Below are 22,381 nucleotides of genomic sequence, written 5' to 3'. Positions count from 1 at the left end.
TGGATAGGTAAATATTCTCTTTGAAATCGGGACTACTGTTTTTGAACATTATTCCATCAGATTAATGTATTATCAGTTATGAAGAATGTTAACCAGTTATTTAAAAATAAAGTATCATATATATGAAAGCATTTTTGCAAACTGTAAAGCCCTGTAATAATATTATAAAGAAATATTGTTCTGGTGTTATCTTGAAGTGACAAAGGTCCTGAAATTACAAAGTGAAACCTCTTATATTTGAAACACAATTTTCAAAATGTTTCCCCAAAATGTCTTTTATTTTCCACATGTAACTAACTCCAAGAATGAGATATTTCCACTTGTTTAAGTTCAAGTGAATTTGACTTAATAGCAGTAACTGTAGTAATATAATGAGGGGTAATGATCAGCCTCATACATGGCAAAGATCTAAAGATGCTGGAATTGTGTTAGAAATCTTCAGAGCCGCACCCCACCACTCTATTATCATGTTTAAACGTCCTAGGACAAACTGCAACTTTCATGAAGACTGTATTACCGACTAGGTGCTTTCAACACCAAGAGCTGTTTTGACATGTCAAACCTAAGTCTGGTCTTTGAAAACCCTGCCCTTTATTGGACACTCTTTAAAAGATCCGCATGTTAAAACAGTTTCTTGCTTTTGATACACATTGTATCAAGAACTGCATGTTCAAAATAAAGATGGGGAAATTTCTGCCAAGTGTATGGAAACATGACTCCATTTTTGTATAGCCAGGACTCCATTTTTATGTAGCTAAAATGTCGCAAACGATGGAACACTTCATTTTACGGTAGCCCTCCTTTAATATATTACCTGAGAAGTAGAAATAGTTCATCCTGCTGGCTTTGAAAACCCTAATCCTATTTGTTATGGTAGACCTTACATAAAATGGAAATACACAGCTCAGTCTTCAACATGCTTAAAAACAAATCAACAAAACCCAAAAAACAAAAACCAGGAGCTAGCAATTAAAAATCCTCCAAACGCCCGCGCTCCGCAAACACTTCTTCCAAAGAAGTCTGGTATGGTCTGGGTATTCCTCCGTGACCGCTGGCCGGACATTCCTTCGGGAAAAGCAGCTTCTCGTGTGAGGTACAAAGACAATAAACCCCTTCCTTTTATCCCTTTCTCATTCACTTTGCAGGGGGTGGAATAAATAGGGAGCTGAATGACGCCTTCTGTACGCATCTGGGTGCACCGTCTTGTTTCCTGAACACTATCCTCCCGGCTCCCCCACCTAAAGCCGCCGACGCTGAACACCTGGAGACCGATAGTTATTCCAGGCACTGCGCCCCGGGGGCGCCAGGCCTCAACCCTACAGGCCCGTCCCGGGGAGGCCCGGCCTGCGAGGGGCAATCACGGCGCTTCGGGGGCGCCAGGAAGATCAATGCTCCGACACGCCACGGACAGGAATCCGGTAGAGTACGGGAAAGGCGAGTCCCCAGCACTCCCGCCCCCCCCCCCCCCATTCCCGCTGAGAAAACGAGGTAGAGGGAAAGGGGGCTGTACAACTCCAGCATGGGGTAGAGTCAGGGAACAAAGAGACAGGAGGAAGATGAGACAGCCACACCAACGCAGACTCAGAAAGGCTCTCCGACTTTACGCAAGTGTCCCGCATCTCGACCGCGCTCAGCTGCCCTTACGCCACTAACTTGGCTTCAGAGCCTTCGCGAATATGGCTTTGCGCACTGCGGCGAGGCTGCGGCGCAACCGAGCTTGGCCCTGTGGCTCCTCCCCGCCGCTCTGCGCGGATTGGTGGCAGACAGCAGTCGGGCTTCTGATTGGGCGGCGAAGGAACCATTCGGGGCGGCTCTGGTGGGTTCGGCTGCCCCAGAGTGATAAGTTCGGCTTCAGACACGCCTCAGCGCCAGCAGCGAGTCGGAGCTCTATGGAGGTGGCGGCGAGTACCGGGTGGTGGCTGCAGCAGCGACTCCTCTGAGCTGAGCGTTTCCAAGCCGTTCCCGATTCCTTCCTCCCCCTTCCCTCCCCCTTTTTTGTTTTCCGTTCCCCTTTCCCCTCCCTTCCCTGTCCCCGACGGCCGGATCCTGAGGAGGCAGCTGCGGCGGCAGCTGCTGAGTTCTCGGTGAAGGTGAGTGGAGCTGCCGCCGCCGCCGCCGCCGAGTAAGAGCGCTCTAAAATGGCCGCCGTCCCCTGGCCGCTTCTTCTCGAGCGGTACAAAATGGCGGCCGCAGGCGGGGACGGGCGGGGCGACCCTTGTTAGGTTTTTTGCGCTCTACGGGAACCTAGAAATTCTTCACCTTTGTTCTCCTTCCCCGTTGCTGAGGGAGTGGAAGGAAACCGGCAGCCGTGGCGGCCCCCGGCCGTCATCGTGGCTGTCGGTGGCCGGGGTCCGGGCGGACCGAGGCGCTGGTGTGGTCGGATTGGGAGAGAGCGTGGCCGGGCCGCGCGCCGCCGCGGGGAGCGACGTGCCGGCCGGCGGGGAGGGCCCGGCCGTTGGCGCGGGACCAGCCAAGGCGCAGGAGTCCCGGAGCCCGGCCTCCCGGCGGGGAGGTGGTATGTTGAGGCCCCGGTGCCGGCGGGGAGCGGTCCCCGCCTGGGACGGGAAAGGGGAGAGAAAACAAGAATTTGCGTTCTTTGGTCAGCTGGGAAGGGGACGGAGAGGCGGCTGTCAGTCCCTCGGGGATTTATGGGGAGGGAGGGGGGTCCGCTCGGAGGCGGCGGGTGGGAAGGAGAACGCCTTCCTGCCTGGAGAACAAAGAGCCGGGCGCTGGGCCGGCGGGGGCGGCCTCCGCTCGTCCCCACCGAGGCTTCCCCCAGCGGCTTCGCGGCGAGGCTGTCGGAAGCACTTCCTAGCTCCAGCCTGGGTGGGAGGAATCCACTGCTCTTTTGTTCCCAGGAAGGGGGAAAACGGGGCGGAGGTTCCTGCTGCCATGTTGTTGCCCGTGTCTTCCTCCTGCCGAGTGCCAGCCACTGTACACCCATGTCCCTCTCGCATCTTCCCGGATGCTCTCCGTGCAGGGGAGTTGAAAGAATGGACAGTGAAGAAAACTGCTCGACAGTCTTTAGTTATTCCTTATCTAGTCCGCTGGGCTCTTCGTCGAGGCAGCGAGAGCTTAGGACGTTTTCCACATCATGTGCTCGTGTTGATGGAGTTAAGATTTTCTGTTACTGATCTCAGTGCTCAGTTCTCAAAGTAGAATGTGGCTCTTACAAAAGATTGATTAGCAGTCGGGATGTTATCCTGCTTCTTTGAAGGCTCTTTGCATCTTTGAACATAAAGGGAATTTCCAGGTGGCTAAACAAAATTTTACTGTCCATTTGTGTTTGAGTACATTCTATTTTAGTCTAAGGAGATCTGCAATGCAGTGAAAGTTCAATCAACTGCAGTGGCAGGATCTAAAATAAATTATAATTGAAGGAAGGTTTATAGATTCCTATGTTAGTAGTGTCTAATTTTGGTACTCTTTCTCATTCTAGGTTTTTCATTTCTCCCATCCTCTTCCCTCCCCACCCCATCCATTAATATTATTCTTTTGAAGATTCTTCGTTGTCAAGCCGCCAAAGTGGAGAGTGCGATCGCAGAAGGGGGTGCTTCTCGTTTCAGGTATGTGCGGATTTATTTTTGGCCGTTGTTAGGAAGAGGCTAATCATAAGATTAAAAAAATTACCACACCAAGTAATTCTGATTTAATGTGTTGCAAGTTTAACATATAATAGGCCATTTACTTTTTTTTTTTTTAAGTTCTTAAATTTTCATTATTTTCTGTTTGCCATATGGAGGGTAAATGTTCATTAGGCTCAAGTTCGGTCTTCATCTGTGGTGTAATTTCTGAAATACAGAATAATTAGAAACCCGTTAGCCCTCTTAGATAATTGGCATACAGTTTTTTTAAAAAGTTTTTCTTTTAAATAGTGCTTCTTCGGGCGGAGGAGGAAGTAGGGGTGCACCTCAGCACTATCCCAAGACTGCTGGCAACAGGTATAGTAAGTGTGTAGTAACAGTGAGCTTTAGAAAGCAGATTTAGATTAACAGTCGTTCTCATGCTTAAGAGTACAGCAATAGATACCAGGATTCCTAATCATACTGGGCATGGTTTCCGCTACATAGCCTTAATTGAGAATATCAGCTCTTGATTGTTCTTTTGCTAAATCATCTGAATTAGGGCTCTCAGACTGCTATTTTATCCTCTTAACTCTTTGGATTATTTTCATTATTGCTATTTCTGAAATCAGCAATTATTATCAGCAGTTATCCATACTTATTGGTAGTAAAGCAGTATGCATGTGACATAGTCATAGGACATTAGAAGATGTTCTTAAGGTGTGGCTCTTGGAGCAGCAGCATTGGCATCATCTGAGAGATTATTAAAAATGCAAATTATCTGGCCCTTCCCCAGCTCCACTAAAACAGAAACTGGGGGTGGACCCAGCAGTCTGTTGAAACAAGCCCTTCAGGTGGTTCTGTTGCAGTTTGAGAAGCACTGATTGTGGGTTGCTTAGTTGTAAGGGAAGTTGAAAAAAATGTAAACTTCCTGTTCAGAAAGATGTCTGATCAGTATGACATTTGATATGTGTCAGTGCTAGGTTTTAAATTGTATTAATTATAAATCTTCCATTTTCACTAGCGAGTTCCTGGGGAAAACCCCAGGGCAAAACGCTCAGAAATGGATTCCTGCACGAAGCACTAGACGAGATGACAACTCCGCAGCAAACAACTCCGCAAATGAAAAAGAACGACATGATGCAATCTTCAGGAAAGTAAGAGGGTAAGTTTACAGATCGGTTTTGTCCTTTTACTAAAAGGAGGCGGGGAAGAATGGGTTGTCTATGTTTTTCTTGTGTATGTGCTATATTATCTAGAAGGCAATGTTCATGTCCAAAGTGTATATTTTAATAAATACCAGTGTTGGCAGTTTTATCTTAAATTGAAGATGGAAACATATAGGTATTTTGAGGCTTAAGAGTTGCTTGTAGTCATGGGATTAAAATCCACAAGCCTTTTGTCCTGATGTTTCCCATGCCTGGTGTGTAACCCACTGAAGCATGGAACATAATGGTCTTAGTTCCTGGATTTTAGTAAGGAGATTCTTGTTCTCTGGGTTTTGAGGTAGTGAGAGAGATAGTCAAACAGCTGGGGATTCCTAAGCAGGTACAGACAGGATCTAAATAATAGTGAGAGGTTTATTTTAACATATTCTTGGCTAGATGGGTAGGAGGATAGGTCTTAGATACTCAGTGATGGAAGAAAAAATCTTACATAATTTAAAAGTAGTTTTTCAACTCTGATTCTTTGTGTGTTGCCTGACACTTAGTGTGATTCCTTTCTCCCCAGCATACTAAATAAGCTTACTCCTGAAAAGTTTGACAAGCTATGCCTTGAGCTCCTCAATGTGGGTGTAGAGTCTAAACTCATCCTTAAAGGGGTCATACTGCTGGTAAGTTAAAAGTTAGCTTAACTGAAAGAGTAAAGTAGTTAAACCCAAGGTTTTTTCCGCACACTTGTATTGATGCTTAAAACTCAGGTGTGAGCTAGATACGTGTATCTTTGAATTGTGATGGTGATTTTTAAAAAGAACCACTAACTTTCAGCAGCATCAGACTTTGGAGGTGGGTGTTTATTTTTATATTGAAGTATAGTTTGACATACAATGTTACATTAGTTTCAGGTGTATAATATAGTGATTTGATAATTGGACACATTACACAGTGCTTACCGCAAGTATGGTTGTCCTCTGTCATAAAAGGTGCATTTTAAATTGTTCATACTAAAAAAAATACATGTTCATACTACGCTTGCAGAGTTAGGGGCCTAGCACAGGCTAGTCAGGTTTTGGGGTTTTATGTTGTTCTTTCTGTGGAAAGCCTATTTTGGTGTTGGAAATGAATCATAGACTAGTTGATAGTGAGATTCCAGTGTCCGTTTATAGTTTCAATATCCAAGATACTTTCAGCCCTTGGTGGTGGGGGATGACTCGTATGAGATCTGTACTATCTTCAAGCTAATATTTAAGCGCTTGTATTCTCCCAGGCTGTGTGCTAATCATTTTACATGTATATAAGGCCAAGATTTTGTCAGAAGGTTATCAAAAGATTTAAGATCCTTAAGACTTGCAAGGAAGTATTAAGTTAAAGCAAGGGTTCTTTCAAAAAGTTGTCATATTCAGTTTAAAAAAATGCCATTTTCTGCAGATTGTGGACAAAGCCCTAGAAGAGCCAAAGTATAGCTCCCTGTATGCTCAGCTATGTCTGCGATTGGCAGAAGATGCACCAAACTTTGATGGCCCAGCAGCAGAGGGTCAGCCAGGGCAGAAGCAAAGCACAGTAAGTACTGGTGTTTGCTTACTTACTTTAAAATTGATTTGAAAGATTTCATTAACAAAATCTGCCAAATGTCTTTGTTTCCTATAGACATTCAGACGCCTCCTAATTTCCAAATTACAAGATGAATTTGAAAATCGAACCAGAAATGTTGATGGTGAGAGTTTATATTTGATACTTACGTAGTCTGTGTATTTTCAACTTTATTTTGAAAGTTGACTTTTTTCTGCTGTGTATTTTCAGTCTATGATAAGCGTGAAAATCCCCTCCTCCCCGAGGAGGAGGAACAGAGAGCCATTGCTAAGATCAAGATGTTGGGGAACATCAAATTCATTGGAGAACTTGGAAAGCTTGATCTTATTCATGAATCTATCCTTCATAAGTGCATCAAAACAGTAAGTATGGGAATTAGGTTTAGATCAGTCACTGGGTACATCTTTATTTGGGGGAAAGTTCCATTATAATTGCTTCATGCCATCAGAAAATGTTGGTAGGCTCATTAAATAATTCAAAGGGCTAGCAAAACTTACTTAAATGTTATAAATAGGTACTTAAAGTACACAGTGCATTTTGTAAAGTGTGGGTAGAATTACCTGTCTCTGTTAAAATTGCGTAATTTGGAAGGATTTCTTCTATACACACCGAATAGTACTGTACTTAGTGCTGTATATGAGGGTGCTCTCCATCACTGCAAACATAAGGACAAGTGTTAGAACTATAAACCAAGTAAGATTTTGTCAACCTGTAGCATTTACTTCTTTGGTAGCTTTTGGAAAAGAAGAAGAGAGTCCAACTCAAAGATATGGGAGAGGATTTGGAGTGCCTCTGTCAGATAATGAGGACAGTGGGACCTAGATTAGACCACGAACGAGCCAAGGTATGTGTATTGCTGACAAAAATGGTATGAGTAGCTTGTCTTAATTTTATTTAAATGACTTGTTTTAGGTGATTGTCCTATTCTTGATTATAAACCAGGAAGTCTTAAAAGATTTAAATAACTGTATATATTTGCCATAGCAATTGTTTCTAATTAGGTATTTTTTTATTTTACTAGTCCTTAATGGATCAGTACTTTGCCCGAATGTGCTCCTTGATGTTAAGTAAGGAATTGCCAGCGAGGATTCGTTTCCTGCTGCAGGTGAAACTGATTTAAATATGCTGATAAGCTGATTTCTTCTCTTTGGGAATATTAAAAGTTACTAAAACTGTTTTTAAATTACAGGATACCGTAGAGTTGCGAGAACACCATTGGGTTCCTCGCAAGGCTTTTCTTGACAATGGACCAAAGACGATCAATCAAATCCGTCAAGATGCAGTAAAAGTAAGATGCTGGTGGTTTTTTTGTTTTTTAATCGAGTGTTTTTTAAGTTTATCAAACTGCGAAGATCTTGTTAACATTTGAGACTCCTCTTACTGGTGGAGCTTAATGTTTTTAGTTTCTTGTATAACATGGAAAGAAATTATATGTAGAAATTACATAATTAGCACTCTAGTAGCCTAGAAGTAGTTTTTCTCAGTATGACGATTTTAGTTTTATGTAAGGTAGTATCTAGAATCAGATGTTTATACACTTTATTTTTAAAGGATCTAGGAGTGTTTATTCCTGCTCCTATGGCTCAAGGGATGAGAAGTGACTTCTTTCTGGAGGGACCGTTCATGCCACCTAGGATGAAAATGGATAGGGACCCACTTGGAGGACTTGCTGATATGTTTGGACAAATGCCAGGTGATTTGACTGAAACTGTTACCAATTTAAAAAAAATTCAACATTTTAATAGTAGCAGAGTTGTAAAGAATTCTTTGTTCGTGTGTGTATTTTAAGGTAGCGGAATTGGTACTGGTCCAGGAGTTATCCAGGATAGATTTTCACCCACCATGGGGCGTCATCGCTCGAATCAACTGTTCAATGGCCATGGGGGACACATCATGCCTCCCACACAGTCGCAGTTTGGAGAGATGGGAGGCAAGTTCATGAAAAGCCAGGTATGAAAACATTGAGAATTCTTAGGTAACAAGTATCAAATCCAGGAATGTGAATTACTTTTTGCTTTCTTAAAACAAATATTTTAGGGTCATGTGTGTTTTTCTAAACCAAATTTATATCTGACAGTTAACTTAAAACTGGGTAAGATGCTTATCCTTAATATTAATAAAATCACAGCACTTTATTTGACAGTTAGTCTAGATTTTTATTCTTCCCTTGTTTCATCTTTTACTTCCTCTGGGCAAATTCAGTTTAAACTTTCCTTGTGGCTTGGCTCATCCCTTTGGTACTTGATTACCATAATTTGTGGACCCCTTTTTATCTAGACTTTCTTTCTCCCTTTCTAAAATAGGGGCTAAGCCAGCTCTACCATAACCAGAGTCAGGGACTCTTATCCCAGCTGCAAGGACAGTCGAAGGATATGCCACCTCGGTTTTCTAAGAAAGGACAGCTTAATGCAGATGAGGTACATTCGCCTATGTTACTTCTATGCCAAAGTTTGTCAATTTAGAAATCTACTGCCCGATGATTATAAATAAGACGCGTTATTAAGAGGACTTAATGCTGGAGCTCTTCACCTTCTTCTTTTCTGTACTTCCTTTTTCTTTCTTTGGATGTCCAGCGTCCTGTGAGCGAAGATTATGAGATATGAGGGCAAGTCTCTTAAAGTCTTCAGTTAGAGCAAAGAAAATGGTTGTCAAGATTTTGATTGTGATTTTCCTGTAAATAAACTGATTTTCTGGTTTTTAACATTTCAGTGATGCATCTCCTAGGAGAATTCTAGTACAAATACAAAATTTGTAACAGTATCTTATTTTTGTGTGGGTCAGATCTTTAGTTTTCTTGCCTGAAGTTATGTTAACATGGAGCAACTTTTTCAGCCATCAGTTCTCAAATTTCTGCCTTAGGTTCTAGGATGTTTGTATGCTGATTTAGTAATTGTAGGATGTTGGATCTAATGTTTGCCAACTGCATGGTGTCGATTTTGTTTTGATTTGTTTTCAATTCTAGATTAGCCTGAGGCCTGCTCAGTCGTTCCTAATGAATAAAAATCAAGTGCCAAAGCTTCAGCCCCAGATAACTATGATTCCTCCTAGTGCACAACCACCACGCACTCAAACACCGCCTCTGGGACAGGTATGACTGTAGTATGACAACATTTTCTCTTGTTAGAGTACTTTGGAAGATTTTTTTAGTGTCTGTCTTTTAACTTGATGAGTTGTTTTTTGTTTTGTTTTTTAGTTAAACATTTGTACCTGGTTTTTGTGTTTTTGGTTTTTTTTAGACACCTCAGCTTGGTCTCAAAACTAATCCACCACTTATCCAGGAAAAGCCTGCTAAGACCAGTAAAAAGCCACCACCATCAAAGGAAGAACTACTTAAACTAACTGTAAGTTTCAAATAATCACAGTCTAATTCACGGAGTCTATCTGAGATGGGAAAACACTAAAGATACTTGGATTGTGTTCTTTTCAGGAAACTGTTGTGACTGAGTATCTAAATAGTGGGAATGCAAATGAAGCTGTCAGTGGCGTAAGAGAAATGAGGGCTCCTAAACACTTTCTTCCTGAAATGTTAAGCAAAGTAATTATCCTGTCACTAGATAGAAGTGATGAAGATAAAGAAAAAGCAAGTTCTCTGATCAGTTTGCTCAAACAGGAAGGGATAGCCACAAGTGACAACTTCATGCAGGTACAACACTTGTCTGATTCTGTGAGGGGTTTTTTGTTTTTGTTTTTTTTTTTGCATTCCTATTTTGAGAGCTAATAAACTGTTACCTATTCCTTCAAAGGCTTTCCTGAATGTATTGGACCAGTGCCCCAAACTGGAGGTTGACATCCCCTTGGTGAAATCATATTTAGCACAGTTTGCAGCTCGTGCCATCATTTCAGAGCTGGTGAGCATTTCAGAACTAGCTCAACCACTGGAAAGTGGCACCCATTTTCCTCTCTTCTTACTTTGTCTTCAGCAGTTAGCTAAATTACAAGATCGAGAATGGTTAACAGAACTTTTTCAACAAAGCAAGGTCAATATGCAGAAAATGCTCCCAGGTAAGAGAATGCTGGGGACTTTGTTATTTTGTTTTGAATAGTAAGTCTAGAGAGGCTTAGTACCTTGAGTGGATTTATGTAAATCATCACACTGTGTGATGATCCTGTCCAGATAGTGATAAGCATCACCTTTTATAACAAGTGATTGATTTACTAACTTCATTTGATCCTTTGCTGGGTTCTTTATTCTTCTACATTAGTCTCATACATTTGGGAAATAATTTGTGAAGCTGTTCTCTAGACAGGCCAACTGGCTAAAATGAACAGCCTGATGATGGAGATGGTTTTTGTCTCTTCAGAAATTGATCAGAATAAGGACCGCATGTTGGAGATTTTGGAAGGAAAGGGACTGAGTTTCTTATTCCCACTTCTCAAATTGGAGAAGGAACTGTTGAAGCAGATAAAGTTGGATCCATCCCCTCAAACGATATATAAATGGATTAAAGATAACATCTCCCCCAAACTTCATGTAGATAAAGGATTTGTGAACATCTTAATGACTAGGTAAGATAAAGTCCAGAGTTCATGCTTTATATTAGAAAAAGGTCTAAAGCAAGGACTAAGAATTATCTTTCTTGAGCTGGAAAATGTTGCTTTTGGATTCTAACAAGATCTTTCTTTGCAGCTTCTTACAGTATATTTCTAGTGAAGTAAACCCACCCAGTGATGAGACAGATTCTTCCTCTGCTCCTTCCAAAGAACAGTTAGAGCAGGAGAAACAACTGCTGCTTTCTTTCAAGCCGGTAATGCAGAAGTTCCTTCATGACCACGTTGACCTGCAAGTCAGTGCCCTGTATGCTCTTCAGGTGCACTGCTACAACAGCAACTTCCCCAAAGGTGAGCGGGAGGAGGGCGGGTGAGCGGGCGCGGCATCTGCCAGCAGCGCACTGGATCATGGGATTGCATGTTGTCTTGTAGGCATGTTACTCCGCTTTTTTGTTCACTTTTATGACATGGAAATTATTGAAGAAGAAGCTTTCTTGGCTTGGAAAGAAGATATAACCCAAGAGTTTCCTGGGAAAGGCAAGGCTTTGTTCCAGGTAAATCTTTAGTTAGAGGAATTTTAGTCTGCTTTTTTCAATTTACTTGGTATTTTGTGTCCTGTATTTGTTTTAAAGGTTCTTCCTTAGATGCTTGGTGTTATCTGTACCTCTCCTCCTGCACTGTTAGAAGCTGCGGTAAAGTAGGCAGTTAGCACAGGGACGTAAAGCCATGAAGTGATGAAAGGCTTCAGTCTAGTGATAGGTAAGGGGTTATTGATGGCTAGCATTTTGTAGAAAGCTGCTTACAAAGGTTGAATGATGGCGTAAGATTGGATTTAAGCTTTTTTTAAAAAAAGGAGAGATTGCTTCTGATTTTTCACACCTTAATTTTAGATCTTACAGAGTGGACTTCTAGCCCTAGGGGAAGAACTTCATACTTCTGGGGATTTTAAAACCACAGTACATATATCACACACAGTGGTTTAAAAGCAGGTTTCAGAGTTCGATTTAGTGGGTCTGTGGTTTCCCAGGGGACCAGGGTTTGAGAAATACTGGTCTCTAGTGTCTTTTTGTGAGGAACATCCATGAAGCATTTACCATTAGCCCTGTCCTTGGGGAATCTGCTTGGGCAGTTTCGGAGCAGGGCTGGAAGTCTACATTAGGAACCATTCTCCCCTCTTTCCCCATTCCTGCTAAACCTGTCTTAGGTTCGGGAGGAGCCCGTCCCGCTCAGAAATGAGCCTGAGCGGTAACGGAGTAGTGTCACGGACCGACGCCCGGGCTCCCTGGCTGTAAAACTGCTTCCCAAATCCAACTGCCCACACCTTTTACAATAACTTGTAGCCGACAGTATCAGCAGTATGGTCTGAAGGCTGCTGCAGTCATGAAAGGGATCTGCTACCTAAAACTTGTCTCCTTCGGTGGGTTTGCCAGCTCAATCCTAAATCAAGACTATTGGGTAGAGTTTTTGTATCTTCTGTAAGTGCGGCTTAATTCTGTGGAATGACATTCACAGGTGAATCAGTGGCTAACCTGGCTAGAAACTGCTGAAGAAGAAGAGTCCGAGGAAGAAGCTGACTAAAGAACCAGCCAAAGCCTTAAATTGTGCAAAACATACTGTTGCTATGACGTAACTGCATCTGACCTAACCACTGCGAAAATTCATTCCGCTGTAATGTTTTCACAATATTTAAAGCAGAAGCACGTCAGTTAGGATTTCCTTCTGCATAAGGTTTTTTTTGTAGTGTAATGTCTTAATCATAGTCTACCATCAAATATTTTAGGAGTATCTTTAATGTTTAGATAGTATATTAGCAGCATGCAATAATTACATCCTAAGTTCTCAAGCAGAGGCAGTCTATTGCAAGGACCTTCTTTGCTGCCAGTTATCATAGGCTGTTTTAAGTTAGAAAACTGAATAGCAACACTGAATACTGTAGAAATGCACTTTGCTCAGTAATACTTGAGTTGTTGCAATATTTGATTATCCATTTGGTTGTTACAGAAAAATTCTTAACTGTAATTGATGGTTGTTGCCGTAATAGTATATTGCCTGTATTTCTACCTCTAGTAATGGGCTTTATGTGCTAGATTTTAATATCCTTGAGCCTGGGCAAGTGCACAAGTCTTTTTAAAAGAAACATGGTTTACTTGCACAAAACTGATCAGTTTTGAGAGATCGTTAATGCCCTTGAAGTGGTTTTGTGGGTGTGAAACAAATGGTGAGAATTTGAATTGGTCCCTCTTATTATAGTATTGAAATTAAGTCTACTTAATTTATCAAGTCATGTTCATGCCCTGATTTTATATACTTGTATCTATCAATAAACATTGTGATACTTGATAGAGTTGTGTGTGACTTTTACGTAGCAGCCACAAATTTATGAAGAATTACTCTCTTAGATTTTGAAGATTCAGAGGTCTCATGAATTTAGATGCGTAGCAACAAACTTTACATTTGCCTAGGTAGATTTCTAAGTCAAAACACTAGCCTTGGTCTACACTGCCCTACAGCTGATCTAGTCGGCGCTCCTGGCCTTATCCAACACCCTGTTAATCTGATGAAATTTCCTGCAACTTTTGCCTTTACTCATTCTGCTCCTGCCTCCCGGGACATGCCATGCATTCCTCTCCCCCCCCATAGCTAGAGGACTGCCCCCCTCCCCGAGTCTGGGTTGAAAAGTCAGGTTAATTAGTAAGGGCCCCACCGTCTGTCTGCCCTCTTGAAAAACTTAACAACACATCCTTGCTCTGCCTCTTACCCTTTTACACACTGCCACACCCGCCGGTGAGACTTACTGCATGTTTATATCTGACTCCCTCCAGCATGTGAGATTGAAGTGTTCTGTTCACTGCTGTTTACCCAGCACCTTTTAGAACAGGACTTACACACAGTAAGCATATTTATTGAACCAAATCACAAATTTATCCTACATGGCAGGATCTGGCCATAGAAGGAAGTAGCGGAAGGAATCCAAGAGTTAAGAGAGCATTCATCCCTACTACTACTACTGAGCAGTGTGAGCTAGGCAAGATACTCTGCCTCATTCCTCTGAGTTGATTTCTTTTGAAAATGGGGCTAAGGCCATGATCACTAAAGGCAATATAAATGTCCCTAGCAAGAGAGCCTCGTAGGTAAGAAGGCCTTTGATACATGTGAATTCTTGCTCTACCTTCTCAGTAGCTTTTCCAACTCAGGAAGAGCTGCTTCCATCCTGAGCTGCCAATCAGCAGATAAATCCAAGGGGCCTTTCTCAGTCTTCACTGACCTATCAAAAGCATTCAACAGCTGGTTATTTCTTACCTTCAGGCTTCTTAAGGCTTGGCTCTAGCCTGCCTCATGCATGTTACTGTTTCCTGCTCCCCACCCCCCAGCCCTCCTTCCCAACTGGTCCACACATTCTGTCCATCTTCCATGATTACTATCTGAAGCCCTTGACTTCAACCCCATCCCCATTGTACCACCCTAGTCCAGGCCCCACTGTCTCATGCCAGAGCTATTGCAATGACTTAAGGGTCATCCTCCAGTTCATGTTGCTCTCCTTCCAGTCCCTTCTTCACATCAGTGGTTCTAAAGCTCTGGTCCTTCCTCTGCCCTTCAGTGGCCCCAAGTTTTCCTCCGAAGAAAATTCAAATTCCTTAATTTAATAGTGGAGTTAGCTGCTGTTGGCCCCTTTACATTTTTCCCCCCTTCCGTCTCCTGTCTGTGGGCCTCTCATAGGCTGTTTTCCTCTTCCTGGAACATGGCTCTCCTTAACTCTTTACACCTCCGTCCATCTAGCTTATTCTTACTCATCCCTTCAGGTATTAGCATAAATGCCCCACATTTGGAAAACTTGCCTTCTGCCAAGATTGAGGAGTTTGGACCAATCAAGAGCTCTTGGTTGCAAAGAGAAACATACCGCGGACAAACTATAAATTTATTGGCATCCCGTTTAAGGGATGCAAAGGAAGCCCAGAGAAGCAGGCTTAGAAATGAAGGGGGAAGAAGGGACACTGGGTAGCTTGAACCACAGAACTTGCCTGGCTAGGGCAGTGCTGTGAGCATCCCCATCGAACCCCCGAGCCTTCTGTGCTGGGACACCAGGTCCAGGTGCAGAGCCTCAGGCAGAAGCCCCCAGCGGCCTGGGCTTGGATCTCTGTGCTCACCTGTTGCTGCCTTTGCTTTAGTAGAGCACCAGTCGGCCTTTGCAGCCCCTGCTGTGTCAGGCAGGCGCTGACCCCACAAAGACCGACCTTGTAGGAGGGAAGGAAGAACTCTGGAAGGGAACTTGGGTAGACAACCAAAACAGTTGTCTGCTGTGAGGCCTCTCTACTCCAGCTCCCAATCTAGCACTTACCACGCTGCCTTGTGACCACCTGCTTACTGCCTGACTTTCCACACTGTGCTGAGAAGCGCTCCTGGGGGCGGGGGTGGGGGGTGGGGAGGGAGTGTCTCGTTCATTCCTGTTCCCAGGGCTTAACACAGTGCTGGACACAAGTACCAATAAATAGGTATGGAATGCAACAATGAATTCGGGTTTTGTGGAACCTGAATTTTCTATAATTGGGGCATGAGGAAGAAGGTCCAATTAGAAGGCAAGCCTGTCCACTGTGGTGCTAACCAGCTGAAGTTTGCCTGAAGCCTTCGGTCTGTTGCAGAGGAGTGAGCTGGACACCACTATGCGGCTCACAGAGTCTTGAATCCTTACTGGGTTGGCGAAGAGTCCACATACAAATTCTTTGAGGTTATCCTATTGATCCATTCCATAAAGCTCTCAGAAGAAGTCCTGACACTCAGTGGATCACCAAACCAGTCCACAAGCACAGGGAGATGCGGGGGGTGGGGGTGGGGGGGTCCTGCAGGCCGCAAGAGCCAAGTTCCACCGCACTACTGGTTCTCGCTGAGCGGCCTGGAGAAGACGCGATACTCTCCAGCTCCAGCGTTACTGCTGATGTAAGTAATGTTTGTAGAGTTATTACCTAATAAACAATTGAGGACAGTTAAAAAAATTAAAAAGGTGCAACTCAAAGAATACAAACTATAAACTTGGGGTCAGGGTCCAGATAGATCCCTGTGTAAGAGGCCGGTTTCGGACTTAACCTCATTGACTACAGGGCAACTCTAGGAAGAAGTGACTGTAGGTGATACCCTAAGCACAATAATTCTTGTCCCGTTCTGTACCAGACCTGCTTCCAATCCGATTACAAAGCACAGCTCCCCACATGTATTCATTCAGACGTTCGGAAGTGAGCACCTGATCACCGCGGGCCTTGTGCTCCGCCGGGACCCAGCAGGAGTAAGACACCATCGCTCCTCCCCACAAGCGCCCACGGGCCAGCGGGGGAGACGGCCAGGAGTGGAGCATGCTGCCATGGGCAGGTGATGGGCCGCCCGAGCCCAGAGGAGGACACTCGCTGGAAAAGCTGGGACTTCAAGGAAGAGTCACTCCTGACGAACGTTTGCGGGAGGGCTCTCCAGGCAGAGGCAGGGAACCCGGCATCACCTTCCTTCTGGCTCCACAGAGCCCCCATCTCCCTTCTCTGCAGAGCCCACCGACACTTCTGAGGGGACATCGGCTGGAGGTGGCAGAGCACGGCAGCTTCGGGTACCAGCTCTGTGATGGGGCCAGGAAGACGGAGACTCCCAAAGCTCCCTCACCTCACTAGATTTAGAGACAGCCTTCCAGGGGTGTCCTCCAAGGAAACCCCGGGCTCTGGTCAAGGAGATGTCTGAGCACAGGGCAGGGAGGAGCAGAAAGAGGACCCTGAAGCCATACAGGCTGCCCAGACCCCTAGACTGTCCTCCCACCCCCACCTCGGCTGGGGTTAGTCCCGCAGGAGGGGTCAGAATCACAATCGGGCTTCCTGTCTCCATCGCGCCCTCTGCAGGGCTCCCAGGAGAAGACACCCCACCCCTCCTCCTCTCGGGAGGAGGATACAAGGGTACTTGTCTTGAACATCCCAAGAGAAAAGAGGCCCAAAACCTACTGGACATGCTCATCAAGGGGGTAGGGGAGAGTTAGAACTGGCTCTGGGTTGGTGCCCCTGTCCACTGCAGACGACGCAATAGTGTGACCGAGAAGCAGTGAATCCTCAAGGGCTGCTCATGCCTGCATGGGACTCAGAGCCTGGTCTGGTCTGTGACTCTAATTACTAATTACCTGGGAATCCCAGCTTCCCAAGTAATTAGTCCCATGAGCTTAGGCCAATTGCTTCACCTCTCTGGGCTTCATCTGCCTTATCTGTGAAATAATCCTTGGTTTGGCCCCCTCCTAGGGCCATCGCAGGAAGCCAGACAGGTCATGAAAAACCGTGTTCGACAGGTGTGGGGTTGCTCTACGGGACCATTCATCTCAGAAATATTTATGGAGTTCCAACTACATGCTGGGACTACCCCAGCGCTGAGCATGTGGCCATGAACGAGGCAAAGGCTTTTTATGGAGCACACATTCTGGCTGATAGAGAAGAAACAAGTATACCAGGTCCATCAGAAAGTGCTACACATAGAGAAATGAAACAGGGAGTCATGTGAATGCTCGCTGAAGCAGGGCATTCAGGGAAGGCCTTCTGTGCTGTGCCCCTACAGCAAAGAACTACATAAAGTGAGGGAGTGAAAGATGCAGGTATCTGAAGGAAGAACCTTCCAGGCACTAGGGGAAGCAAAGCCAAGGGCCCTGAGATGGAAACACACATGGGCGTCTGAGGAACAGTGCGGGAGCACGTGCAGCTGGGCAGAGAGCAGGGGCTGAGGCTGGAGAGTGGCCAGGGGGCACGTGAACGAGCCAGACACAGTGAGGACTGTGGCTTTTATTCTGAGTGGGGTGGGCTGCCTTTGGAGGATTGCTAGTATTATTTATTAATAACATTAATCACTCATTAGTACGACACATGCTTTGCTATGGCATATTATTGTGACTATTCTCACTAACATTGCTTGAGCATGTGGTACACGCAGGCTGGATTAGGCCCATTCAGCATCCTGTTTAATCTTCCCAACCTCTTTGAGGCAGGGACTTTATTATCCCCATTTTATTGATGAGGAAACCGACTCTCAGAAAAAATGAAGGAGCTTGCCTAAGGTCTTTCGTTTACTCAACAAGTAGTGGTGAGCACCTTCTGGGTGCTCCTTTGAGGAGCTAGGACACAGCGTTGTCACGGGTTACCATTCACACCTTGCACTGCATTTCAGAAGCCCGTACTCATCATGGGTAAGCCTGATGTGGGGACAGAAGGAAAGGAAAGAAAGGAAAAGATTCACCCAGAGGCAGCGAGCTTCTCCTTCCTGGGAGTGTGCGATCAAAGGGAGCAAGCCCCTGGATTAGCAGGTGCCGCGGAAGGCTGGGCCGTCGGACCTGAGGTGAGGAACAGTCAGCCTCCAAATCCCCCTGGTACTGGCTGTGTCCCACCCTAAAGATACGCTGAAGTCCTAACTGCAGGCAGCTGTGAATGTAACCTTCCCCGGAAACCGGGTCATGATCAGAAGTAATCAAGATGAGGCCGTTAGGGTGGATCCCAATCCAACAGGATGCTGTCCTTACCCGAAAAGAGACACAGAGACACAGGGAGGCCACAGGATGGCAGAGCTGGAGCGGAGTGATGTCTCCACGCAAGCCAAGGGAGGCCACGGACCGCAGCAACACCAGAGGCTAAGAGAACAGCCTGGAACACATTCTCCCCTACAGATTTCAGGTGTCCCGCCAACATCGTGAGGTCAGACTCCCAGCCTCCGGAACTAGGAGAGAATGCGTTTCTGTTGTTTTACGGCACTCGGTTTCAGCCCTAGGCAACGAATGCGCTGCACCTGCTGTAACAGCACCCCCACCCCCGCCCCCATGATGCCTTCCAGTCCCCCCTTCCGGTCCCCCCTTTCCAGTCCCCTCCCCAGAACCTGCTTCACTGCTCAGCTGGGTGCAGAAGAGGGAAGCACTTGGATGAACAAATGAACGAACAGTGGAGCTCTATTTAGTTCTGAGAAAACTCAGCTCTGAAGACAATGACTAAACTGGTCATCCATTTTAGCACTGAAAACTTAGAAAATAAAAATAAGGGAAGAGATATAAAGTTAATCATATCAAAGGTTTTCTAATTTGGGGCAAGGTGGTCATTCTAAGCATGATATCGGTGGCAGGTCCAGATTTTGTGCGGCCTGAAGTTTAAATCATTTGAGGGGCCCTTTTAGGAAAAAGAATCCAAAATTACAAATACAGAATTAGGTACAGGGCCCAAGGAGATGGGGGACCCTGAAGCATAAGCTTCTTCAACTTCATGGAAAATCCACGTCTGCACGAAAAAAAAAAAATCCAGAAACCACAAAGGAAAGTGTTGATGGATTTGTCTAATTAACCTGTTTTTCCCCAAAACAAAGGACAAACTAAGAAAAATAGTTGCCATACTTACAATAAAAGGTTAACCACAAAAAGCTCTTAGAAATCAATAAGAAAAAGGCTAACTCTGGGGAGCCCAACTGTGTGCCTGGCGCAGGGCTTACATTATTGCACTGGAGTCTCAGAGCAGTCCTGGGATGCAGACATTGTTACCCCAGTTTAATCAGTAGGAAATCAGGGCTAAGGGACATGAAGCCACCATTGAATTGAAGCCACCGTCCAAAGTCATATAGTTCGTCGTTGAAAGAATAATCTAAAGCTCATATGTTTTCCATCAGATATGGTCAAAATTGGAGCTGATTTCCAAAGGGGGGCGAATAAAAGATGGCGGCCCTGCAGTCTTTCATACCCAAATTACCCCCGAGAGAGGGACCGGCCTGACGTTTTAGTGCTAATGATTTATTTCCAATGATACGAGACCCTCTCAGTTACTGTTTGTGCACGAGGATGTACTGTTTGGGGATGACGCATGAATCCGAAATGGTCCAACCAATGCTAGTTTTCCACATGTATGGAGATCCCCCATTGGGCTCAGTGAAGAAGACAAAACAAAACCGAAAAAGCACAGAGAAATTTAATGCAGATTTAATCATTATTCCTGGGGACATGATCACACAATCCAAAGCGGGGAGCCTGCTTTTCCCTCTCCCTCTGCCCCCTGCTCATGCTCTGTCTCTTGCTATCTCTCTCTCTTAAATAAATAAAATCTTCAAAGATAAATGAAAACCGGTACGCTAAATCAGGACGACACACACCTAGTAGACAAACAGAACAGCCAAAAGGCTTAATGAGACGTAAGTGAGCACATTTCCAGCCAAACACAGATTCTCAGGCCTGGACCACAACCAATGCCAAGGAAGGGAAGGCTACATTCTCTTAAAAACCACGGTGGGCACGGCTGGACACCAAGGCCCTGGTCAAAAATCTTTGTGATGAATCTGAGTAAAATTATTTTATGAAGTGTGAATGGAGAAAAGCATAGCTGGTTGGTTTTTTTTTTTTTAAGATTTTATTTATTTATTTATTTATTTAATTTATTTATTTATGTATTTATTTGACAGAGAGAGAGAGAGAGCGAGCGTACAAGCAGGGGGAGAGGGAGAGGGAAAAGGAGACTCCCCACCAAGCAGGGAGCCCGATGCAGGACTCGATCGCAGGACCCTGGGATCATGACCTGAGCCAACAGCAGAGGCTTAACCAACTGAGCCACCCAGGCGCCCCGAAAAGCACTACTTCTTAATCAATGTTTTGTTTTATATGCAGTTTTAAATGTTTGTAATAAATATATTAAATATTATTAATAGACATTGAACTATTTCACCTATATACCAAAAGTCTATAAACTTAAGTTAATTAAAAACCTTTTGAGCAGGGGCGCCTGGGTGGCACAGTCAGTTAAGCGTCTGAATCTTGGTTGTTTTGGCTCAGGTCATGATCAGGGTCCTGAGATCAAGCCCCCCAATTAGACTCCCTGTTCAGTGGGGAGTCTGCTTTTCTCCTCCCTCTCCCTCTGCTCCACCCGCCCCCATACACACACACTCTCTCAAATAAATAAATAAAACCTTAAAAAAAAAACTTTGAGCAGTGAAACAACCTCAAAAGTGGGAATGGAGTTACACTGTAACTCAGGCTACCTTATATCTGGGCATATATGGTATTTGGGACTCAAAACACAATTATCGCTTTAACTTTGGAAATGCTGAGCAGGGAATCCTGTCACCAGTGCAAAGTGGACCTGCATTGCCTAACCACATGGCTTTTAAAAAGTGACATCAGTAATAACGTGCCATGGAGACAAGGTCACTGCCACACGCCTCCTGCCCAGAGCCAGTGCAACAGCCCCTTGGGAAGAGGCACCCCAGCCTCCAGGTCCAGGAGTGACATTGATCCTGTAGTTCCTATGCCCCTCCCCTCCCCCAGCTTCCTCCAAGGACGCCAGCCTGTCTGGAGCTGCCGGAGACCATACTCTTGCTCTATGCAGCCTAAACTGCGCACCTTTCTTCCCATCCTGCCTCACTCCCACCCCAGCCCTCTAAAATCCCGAGGGCCCCTGGCCCTCCACCCTGGCCCCTCACCCCCCAACTTTTCTGTATATATGCTAATCTGTCCCAATTCCCTACCCCTGCTCTCTCATACCCTTCCTTCACACCCTCTGGGTCCCACAATCATCACCAGCAAATGTCTCCATATCCCCAGTCTCTCTCTGAACATTACACTTATCTTGCTCTGAAGGAACACAGGCTATTCCCTGAGCCCATCACATCCCCTGCTGTTTTTCCTCTCATGCCAGTAGCCACCTTGCTTCCCACCAGCACTTTCCAGCCACCTCTGTCCTCTTTCCTTCCAAGGACCCACACCCTTAGACACTGACACCATCGGGCTTACTACTCCCAGGTATGCGCTCTCCTGCTCTTCAAAACCACAGTTTCCTCTCTTCTGTTTCCCTAAGCCTTCCTGGACTCTTCCCTCCCCCCTCCAGGTCTCTCCATACCACAGCCCCCATGAAACCACAGTGGGTGTTCCTCCGGTGCAGTGTACAAGGGTACACTTGTCATGATGTACGACCTGGCTACTCAAATTGTTGTCTTTGCAGTACCGTCTGGGAGCTTGTTAGAACTGCAACATACCTGGTCTCGCTCCAGACCTCCTGGAATCTCTAGGTGATCTGTGAGCCCATTAAAGTTCGATAAGCCCTGATTCACAGCATAACACAGGCTCCCTTGCTGACCACCAAGGATGGTACTGTGTCCCCGGGTGTGGTGGCCTGGGACTCAGCTTCTACTTCACGGAGGAGCAATTCTATCTCCCAGGCCTTCCTACCTTCGGAAAGACCAACTTGCCAACAACGGCCATCCCCTCCTTTTACTATGGATGGAGTTCCAGCTCTTTCCAAAGGCCAAACCCTTTCCCCATTCTCAGACCCCATTCCCTGGGGCCAAAGAACTGTAAAGCACTTGCCTTCCCCATGACAGGGCGAAAACGTCAGGGTCAGTGGCCACAGCACAGAGGTCACTGGGAGTCAATGGGAGGCCATGCCAGCTCATAGGACAACTGAGAGCCTCCAATCTGCCTTGAATTGAGGTTTTTGACAAGATCAGCTGTTTGCAATGTGAGATTCCAGCAGGAAGAGTCTCTGAGTCTTCCTGGAGGGTGGGACGGGTGAAAGAAAGCTCAGCTCTGTGATTTCTGTGAGCTGTGCAAAGGAAGGGTGTGCACGA

At 45.2% G+C, this 22,381-nt stretch overlaps 1 protein-coding gene and 1 non-coding gene across 2 annotated transcripts; both read left to right on the top strand.

Annotated features, from left to right (window-relative positions):
- Positions 1-1,676: 1,676 nt before the first annotated feature.
- Positions 1,677-13,141, top strand: EIF4G2 (eukaryotic translation initiation factor 4 gamma 2). Its single transcript, XM_040639794.1, has 23 exons — positions 1,677-1,905; positions 1,942-2,090; positions 3,502-3,566; positions 3,876-3,941; positions 4,588-4,728; positions 5,295-5,397; positions 6,152-6,283; positions 6,371-6,437; positions 6,524-6,675; positions 7,047-7,157; positions 7,335-7,418; positions 7,503-7,601; positions 7,865-8,006; positions 8,103-8,263; positions 8,617-8,730; positions 9,276-9,401; positions 9,550-9,654; positions 9,741-9,956; positions 10,057-10,315; positions 10,615-10,819; positions 10,941-11,152; positions 11,234-11,355; positions 12,314-13,141. The coding sequence occupies exons 1-23, from the start codon at positions 1,677-1,679 to the stop codon at positions 12,377-12,379; spliced, it is 3,126 nt and encodes a 1,041-aa protein (XP_040495728.1). The 3' UTR covers positions 12,380-13,141.
- LOC121104880 lies at positions 8,783-8,922 on the top strand. Its single transcript, XR_005837254.1, has one exon. It is a non-coding gene; the product is annotated as a small nucleolar RNA SNORD97 (small nucleolar RNA).
- Positions 13,142-22,381: the final 9,240 nt, after the last annotated feature.

Source organism: Ursus maritimus, unplaced genomic scaffold, assembly GCF_017311325.1.
Source record: "Ursus maritimus isolate PB19 unplaced genomic scaffold, ASM1731132v1 scaffold_23, whole genome shotgun sequence".
Taxonomy (NCBI): Eukaryota; Metazoa; Chordata; class Mammalia; order Carnivora; family Ursidae; genus Ursus; species Ursus maritimus.
Note: the sequence above shows the minus strand (reverse complement) of the source record. Positions and strands in the feature narration are given on the sequence as shown.

Excerpts from the sequence above, each read along its gene's own strand:
- EIF4G2 (XM_040639794.1), top strand. The coding sequence starts at position 1,677 with ATGGCTTTGCGCACTGCGGCGAGGCTGCGGCGCAACCGAGCTTGGCCC. Across the intron at positions 6,284-6,370 it reads CAGGGCAGAAGCAAAGCACA|ACATTCAGACGCCTCCTAAT; the intron begins GTAAGTACTGGT and ends TGTTTCCTATAG. Across the intron at positions 11,356-12,313 it reads AAGGCAAGGCTTTGTTCCAG|GTGAATCAGTGGCTAACCTG; the intron begins GTAAATCTTTAG and ends TGACATTCACAG.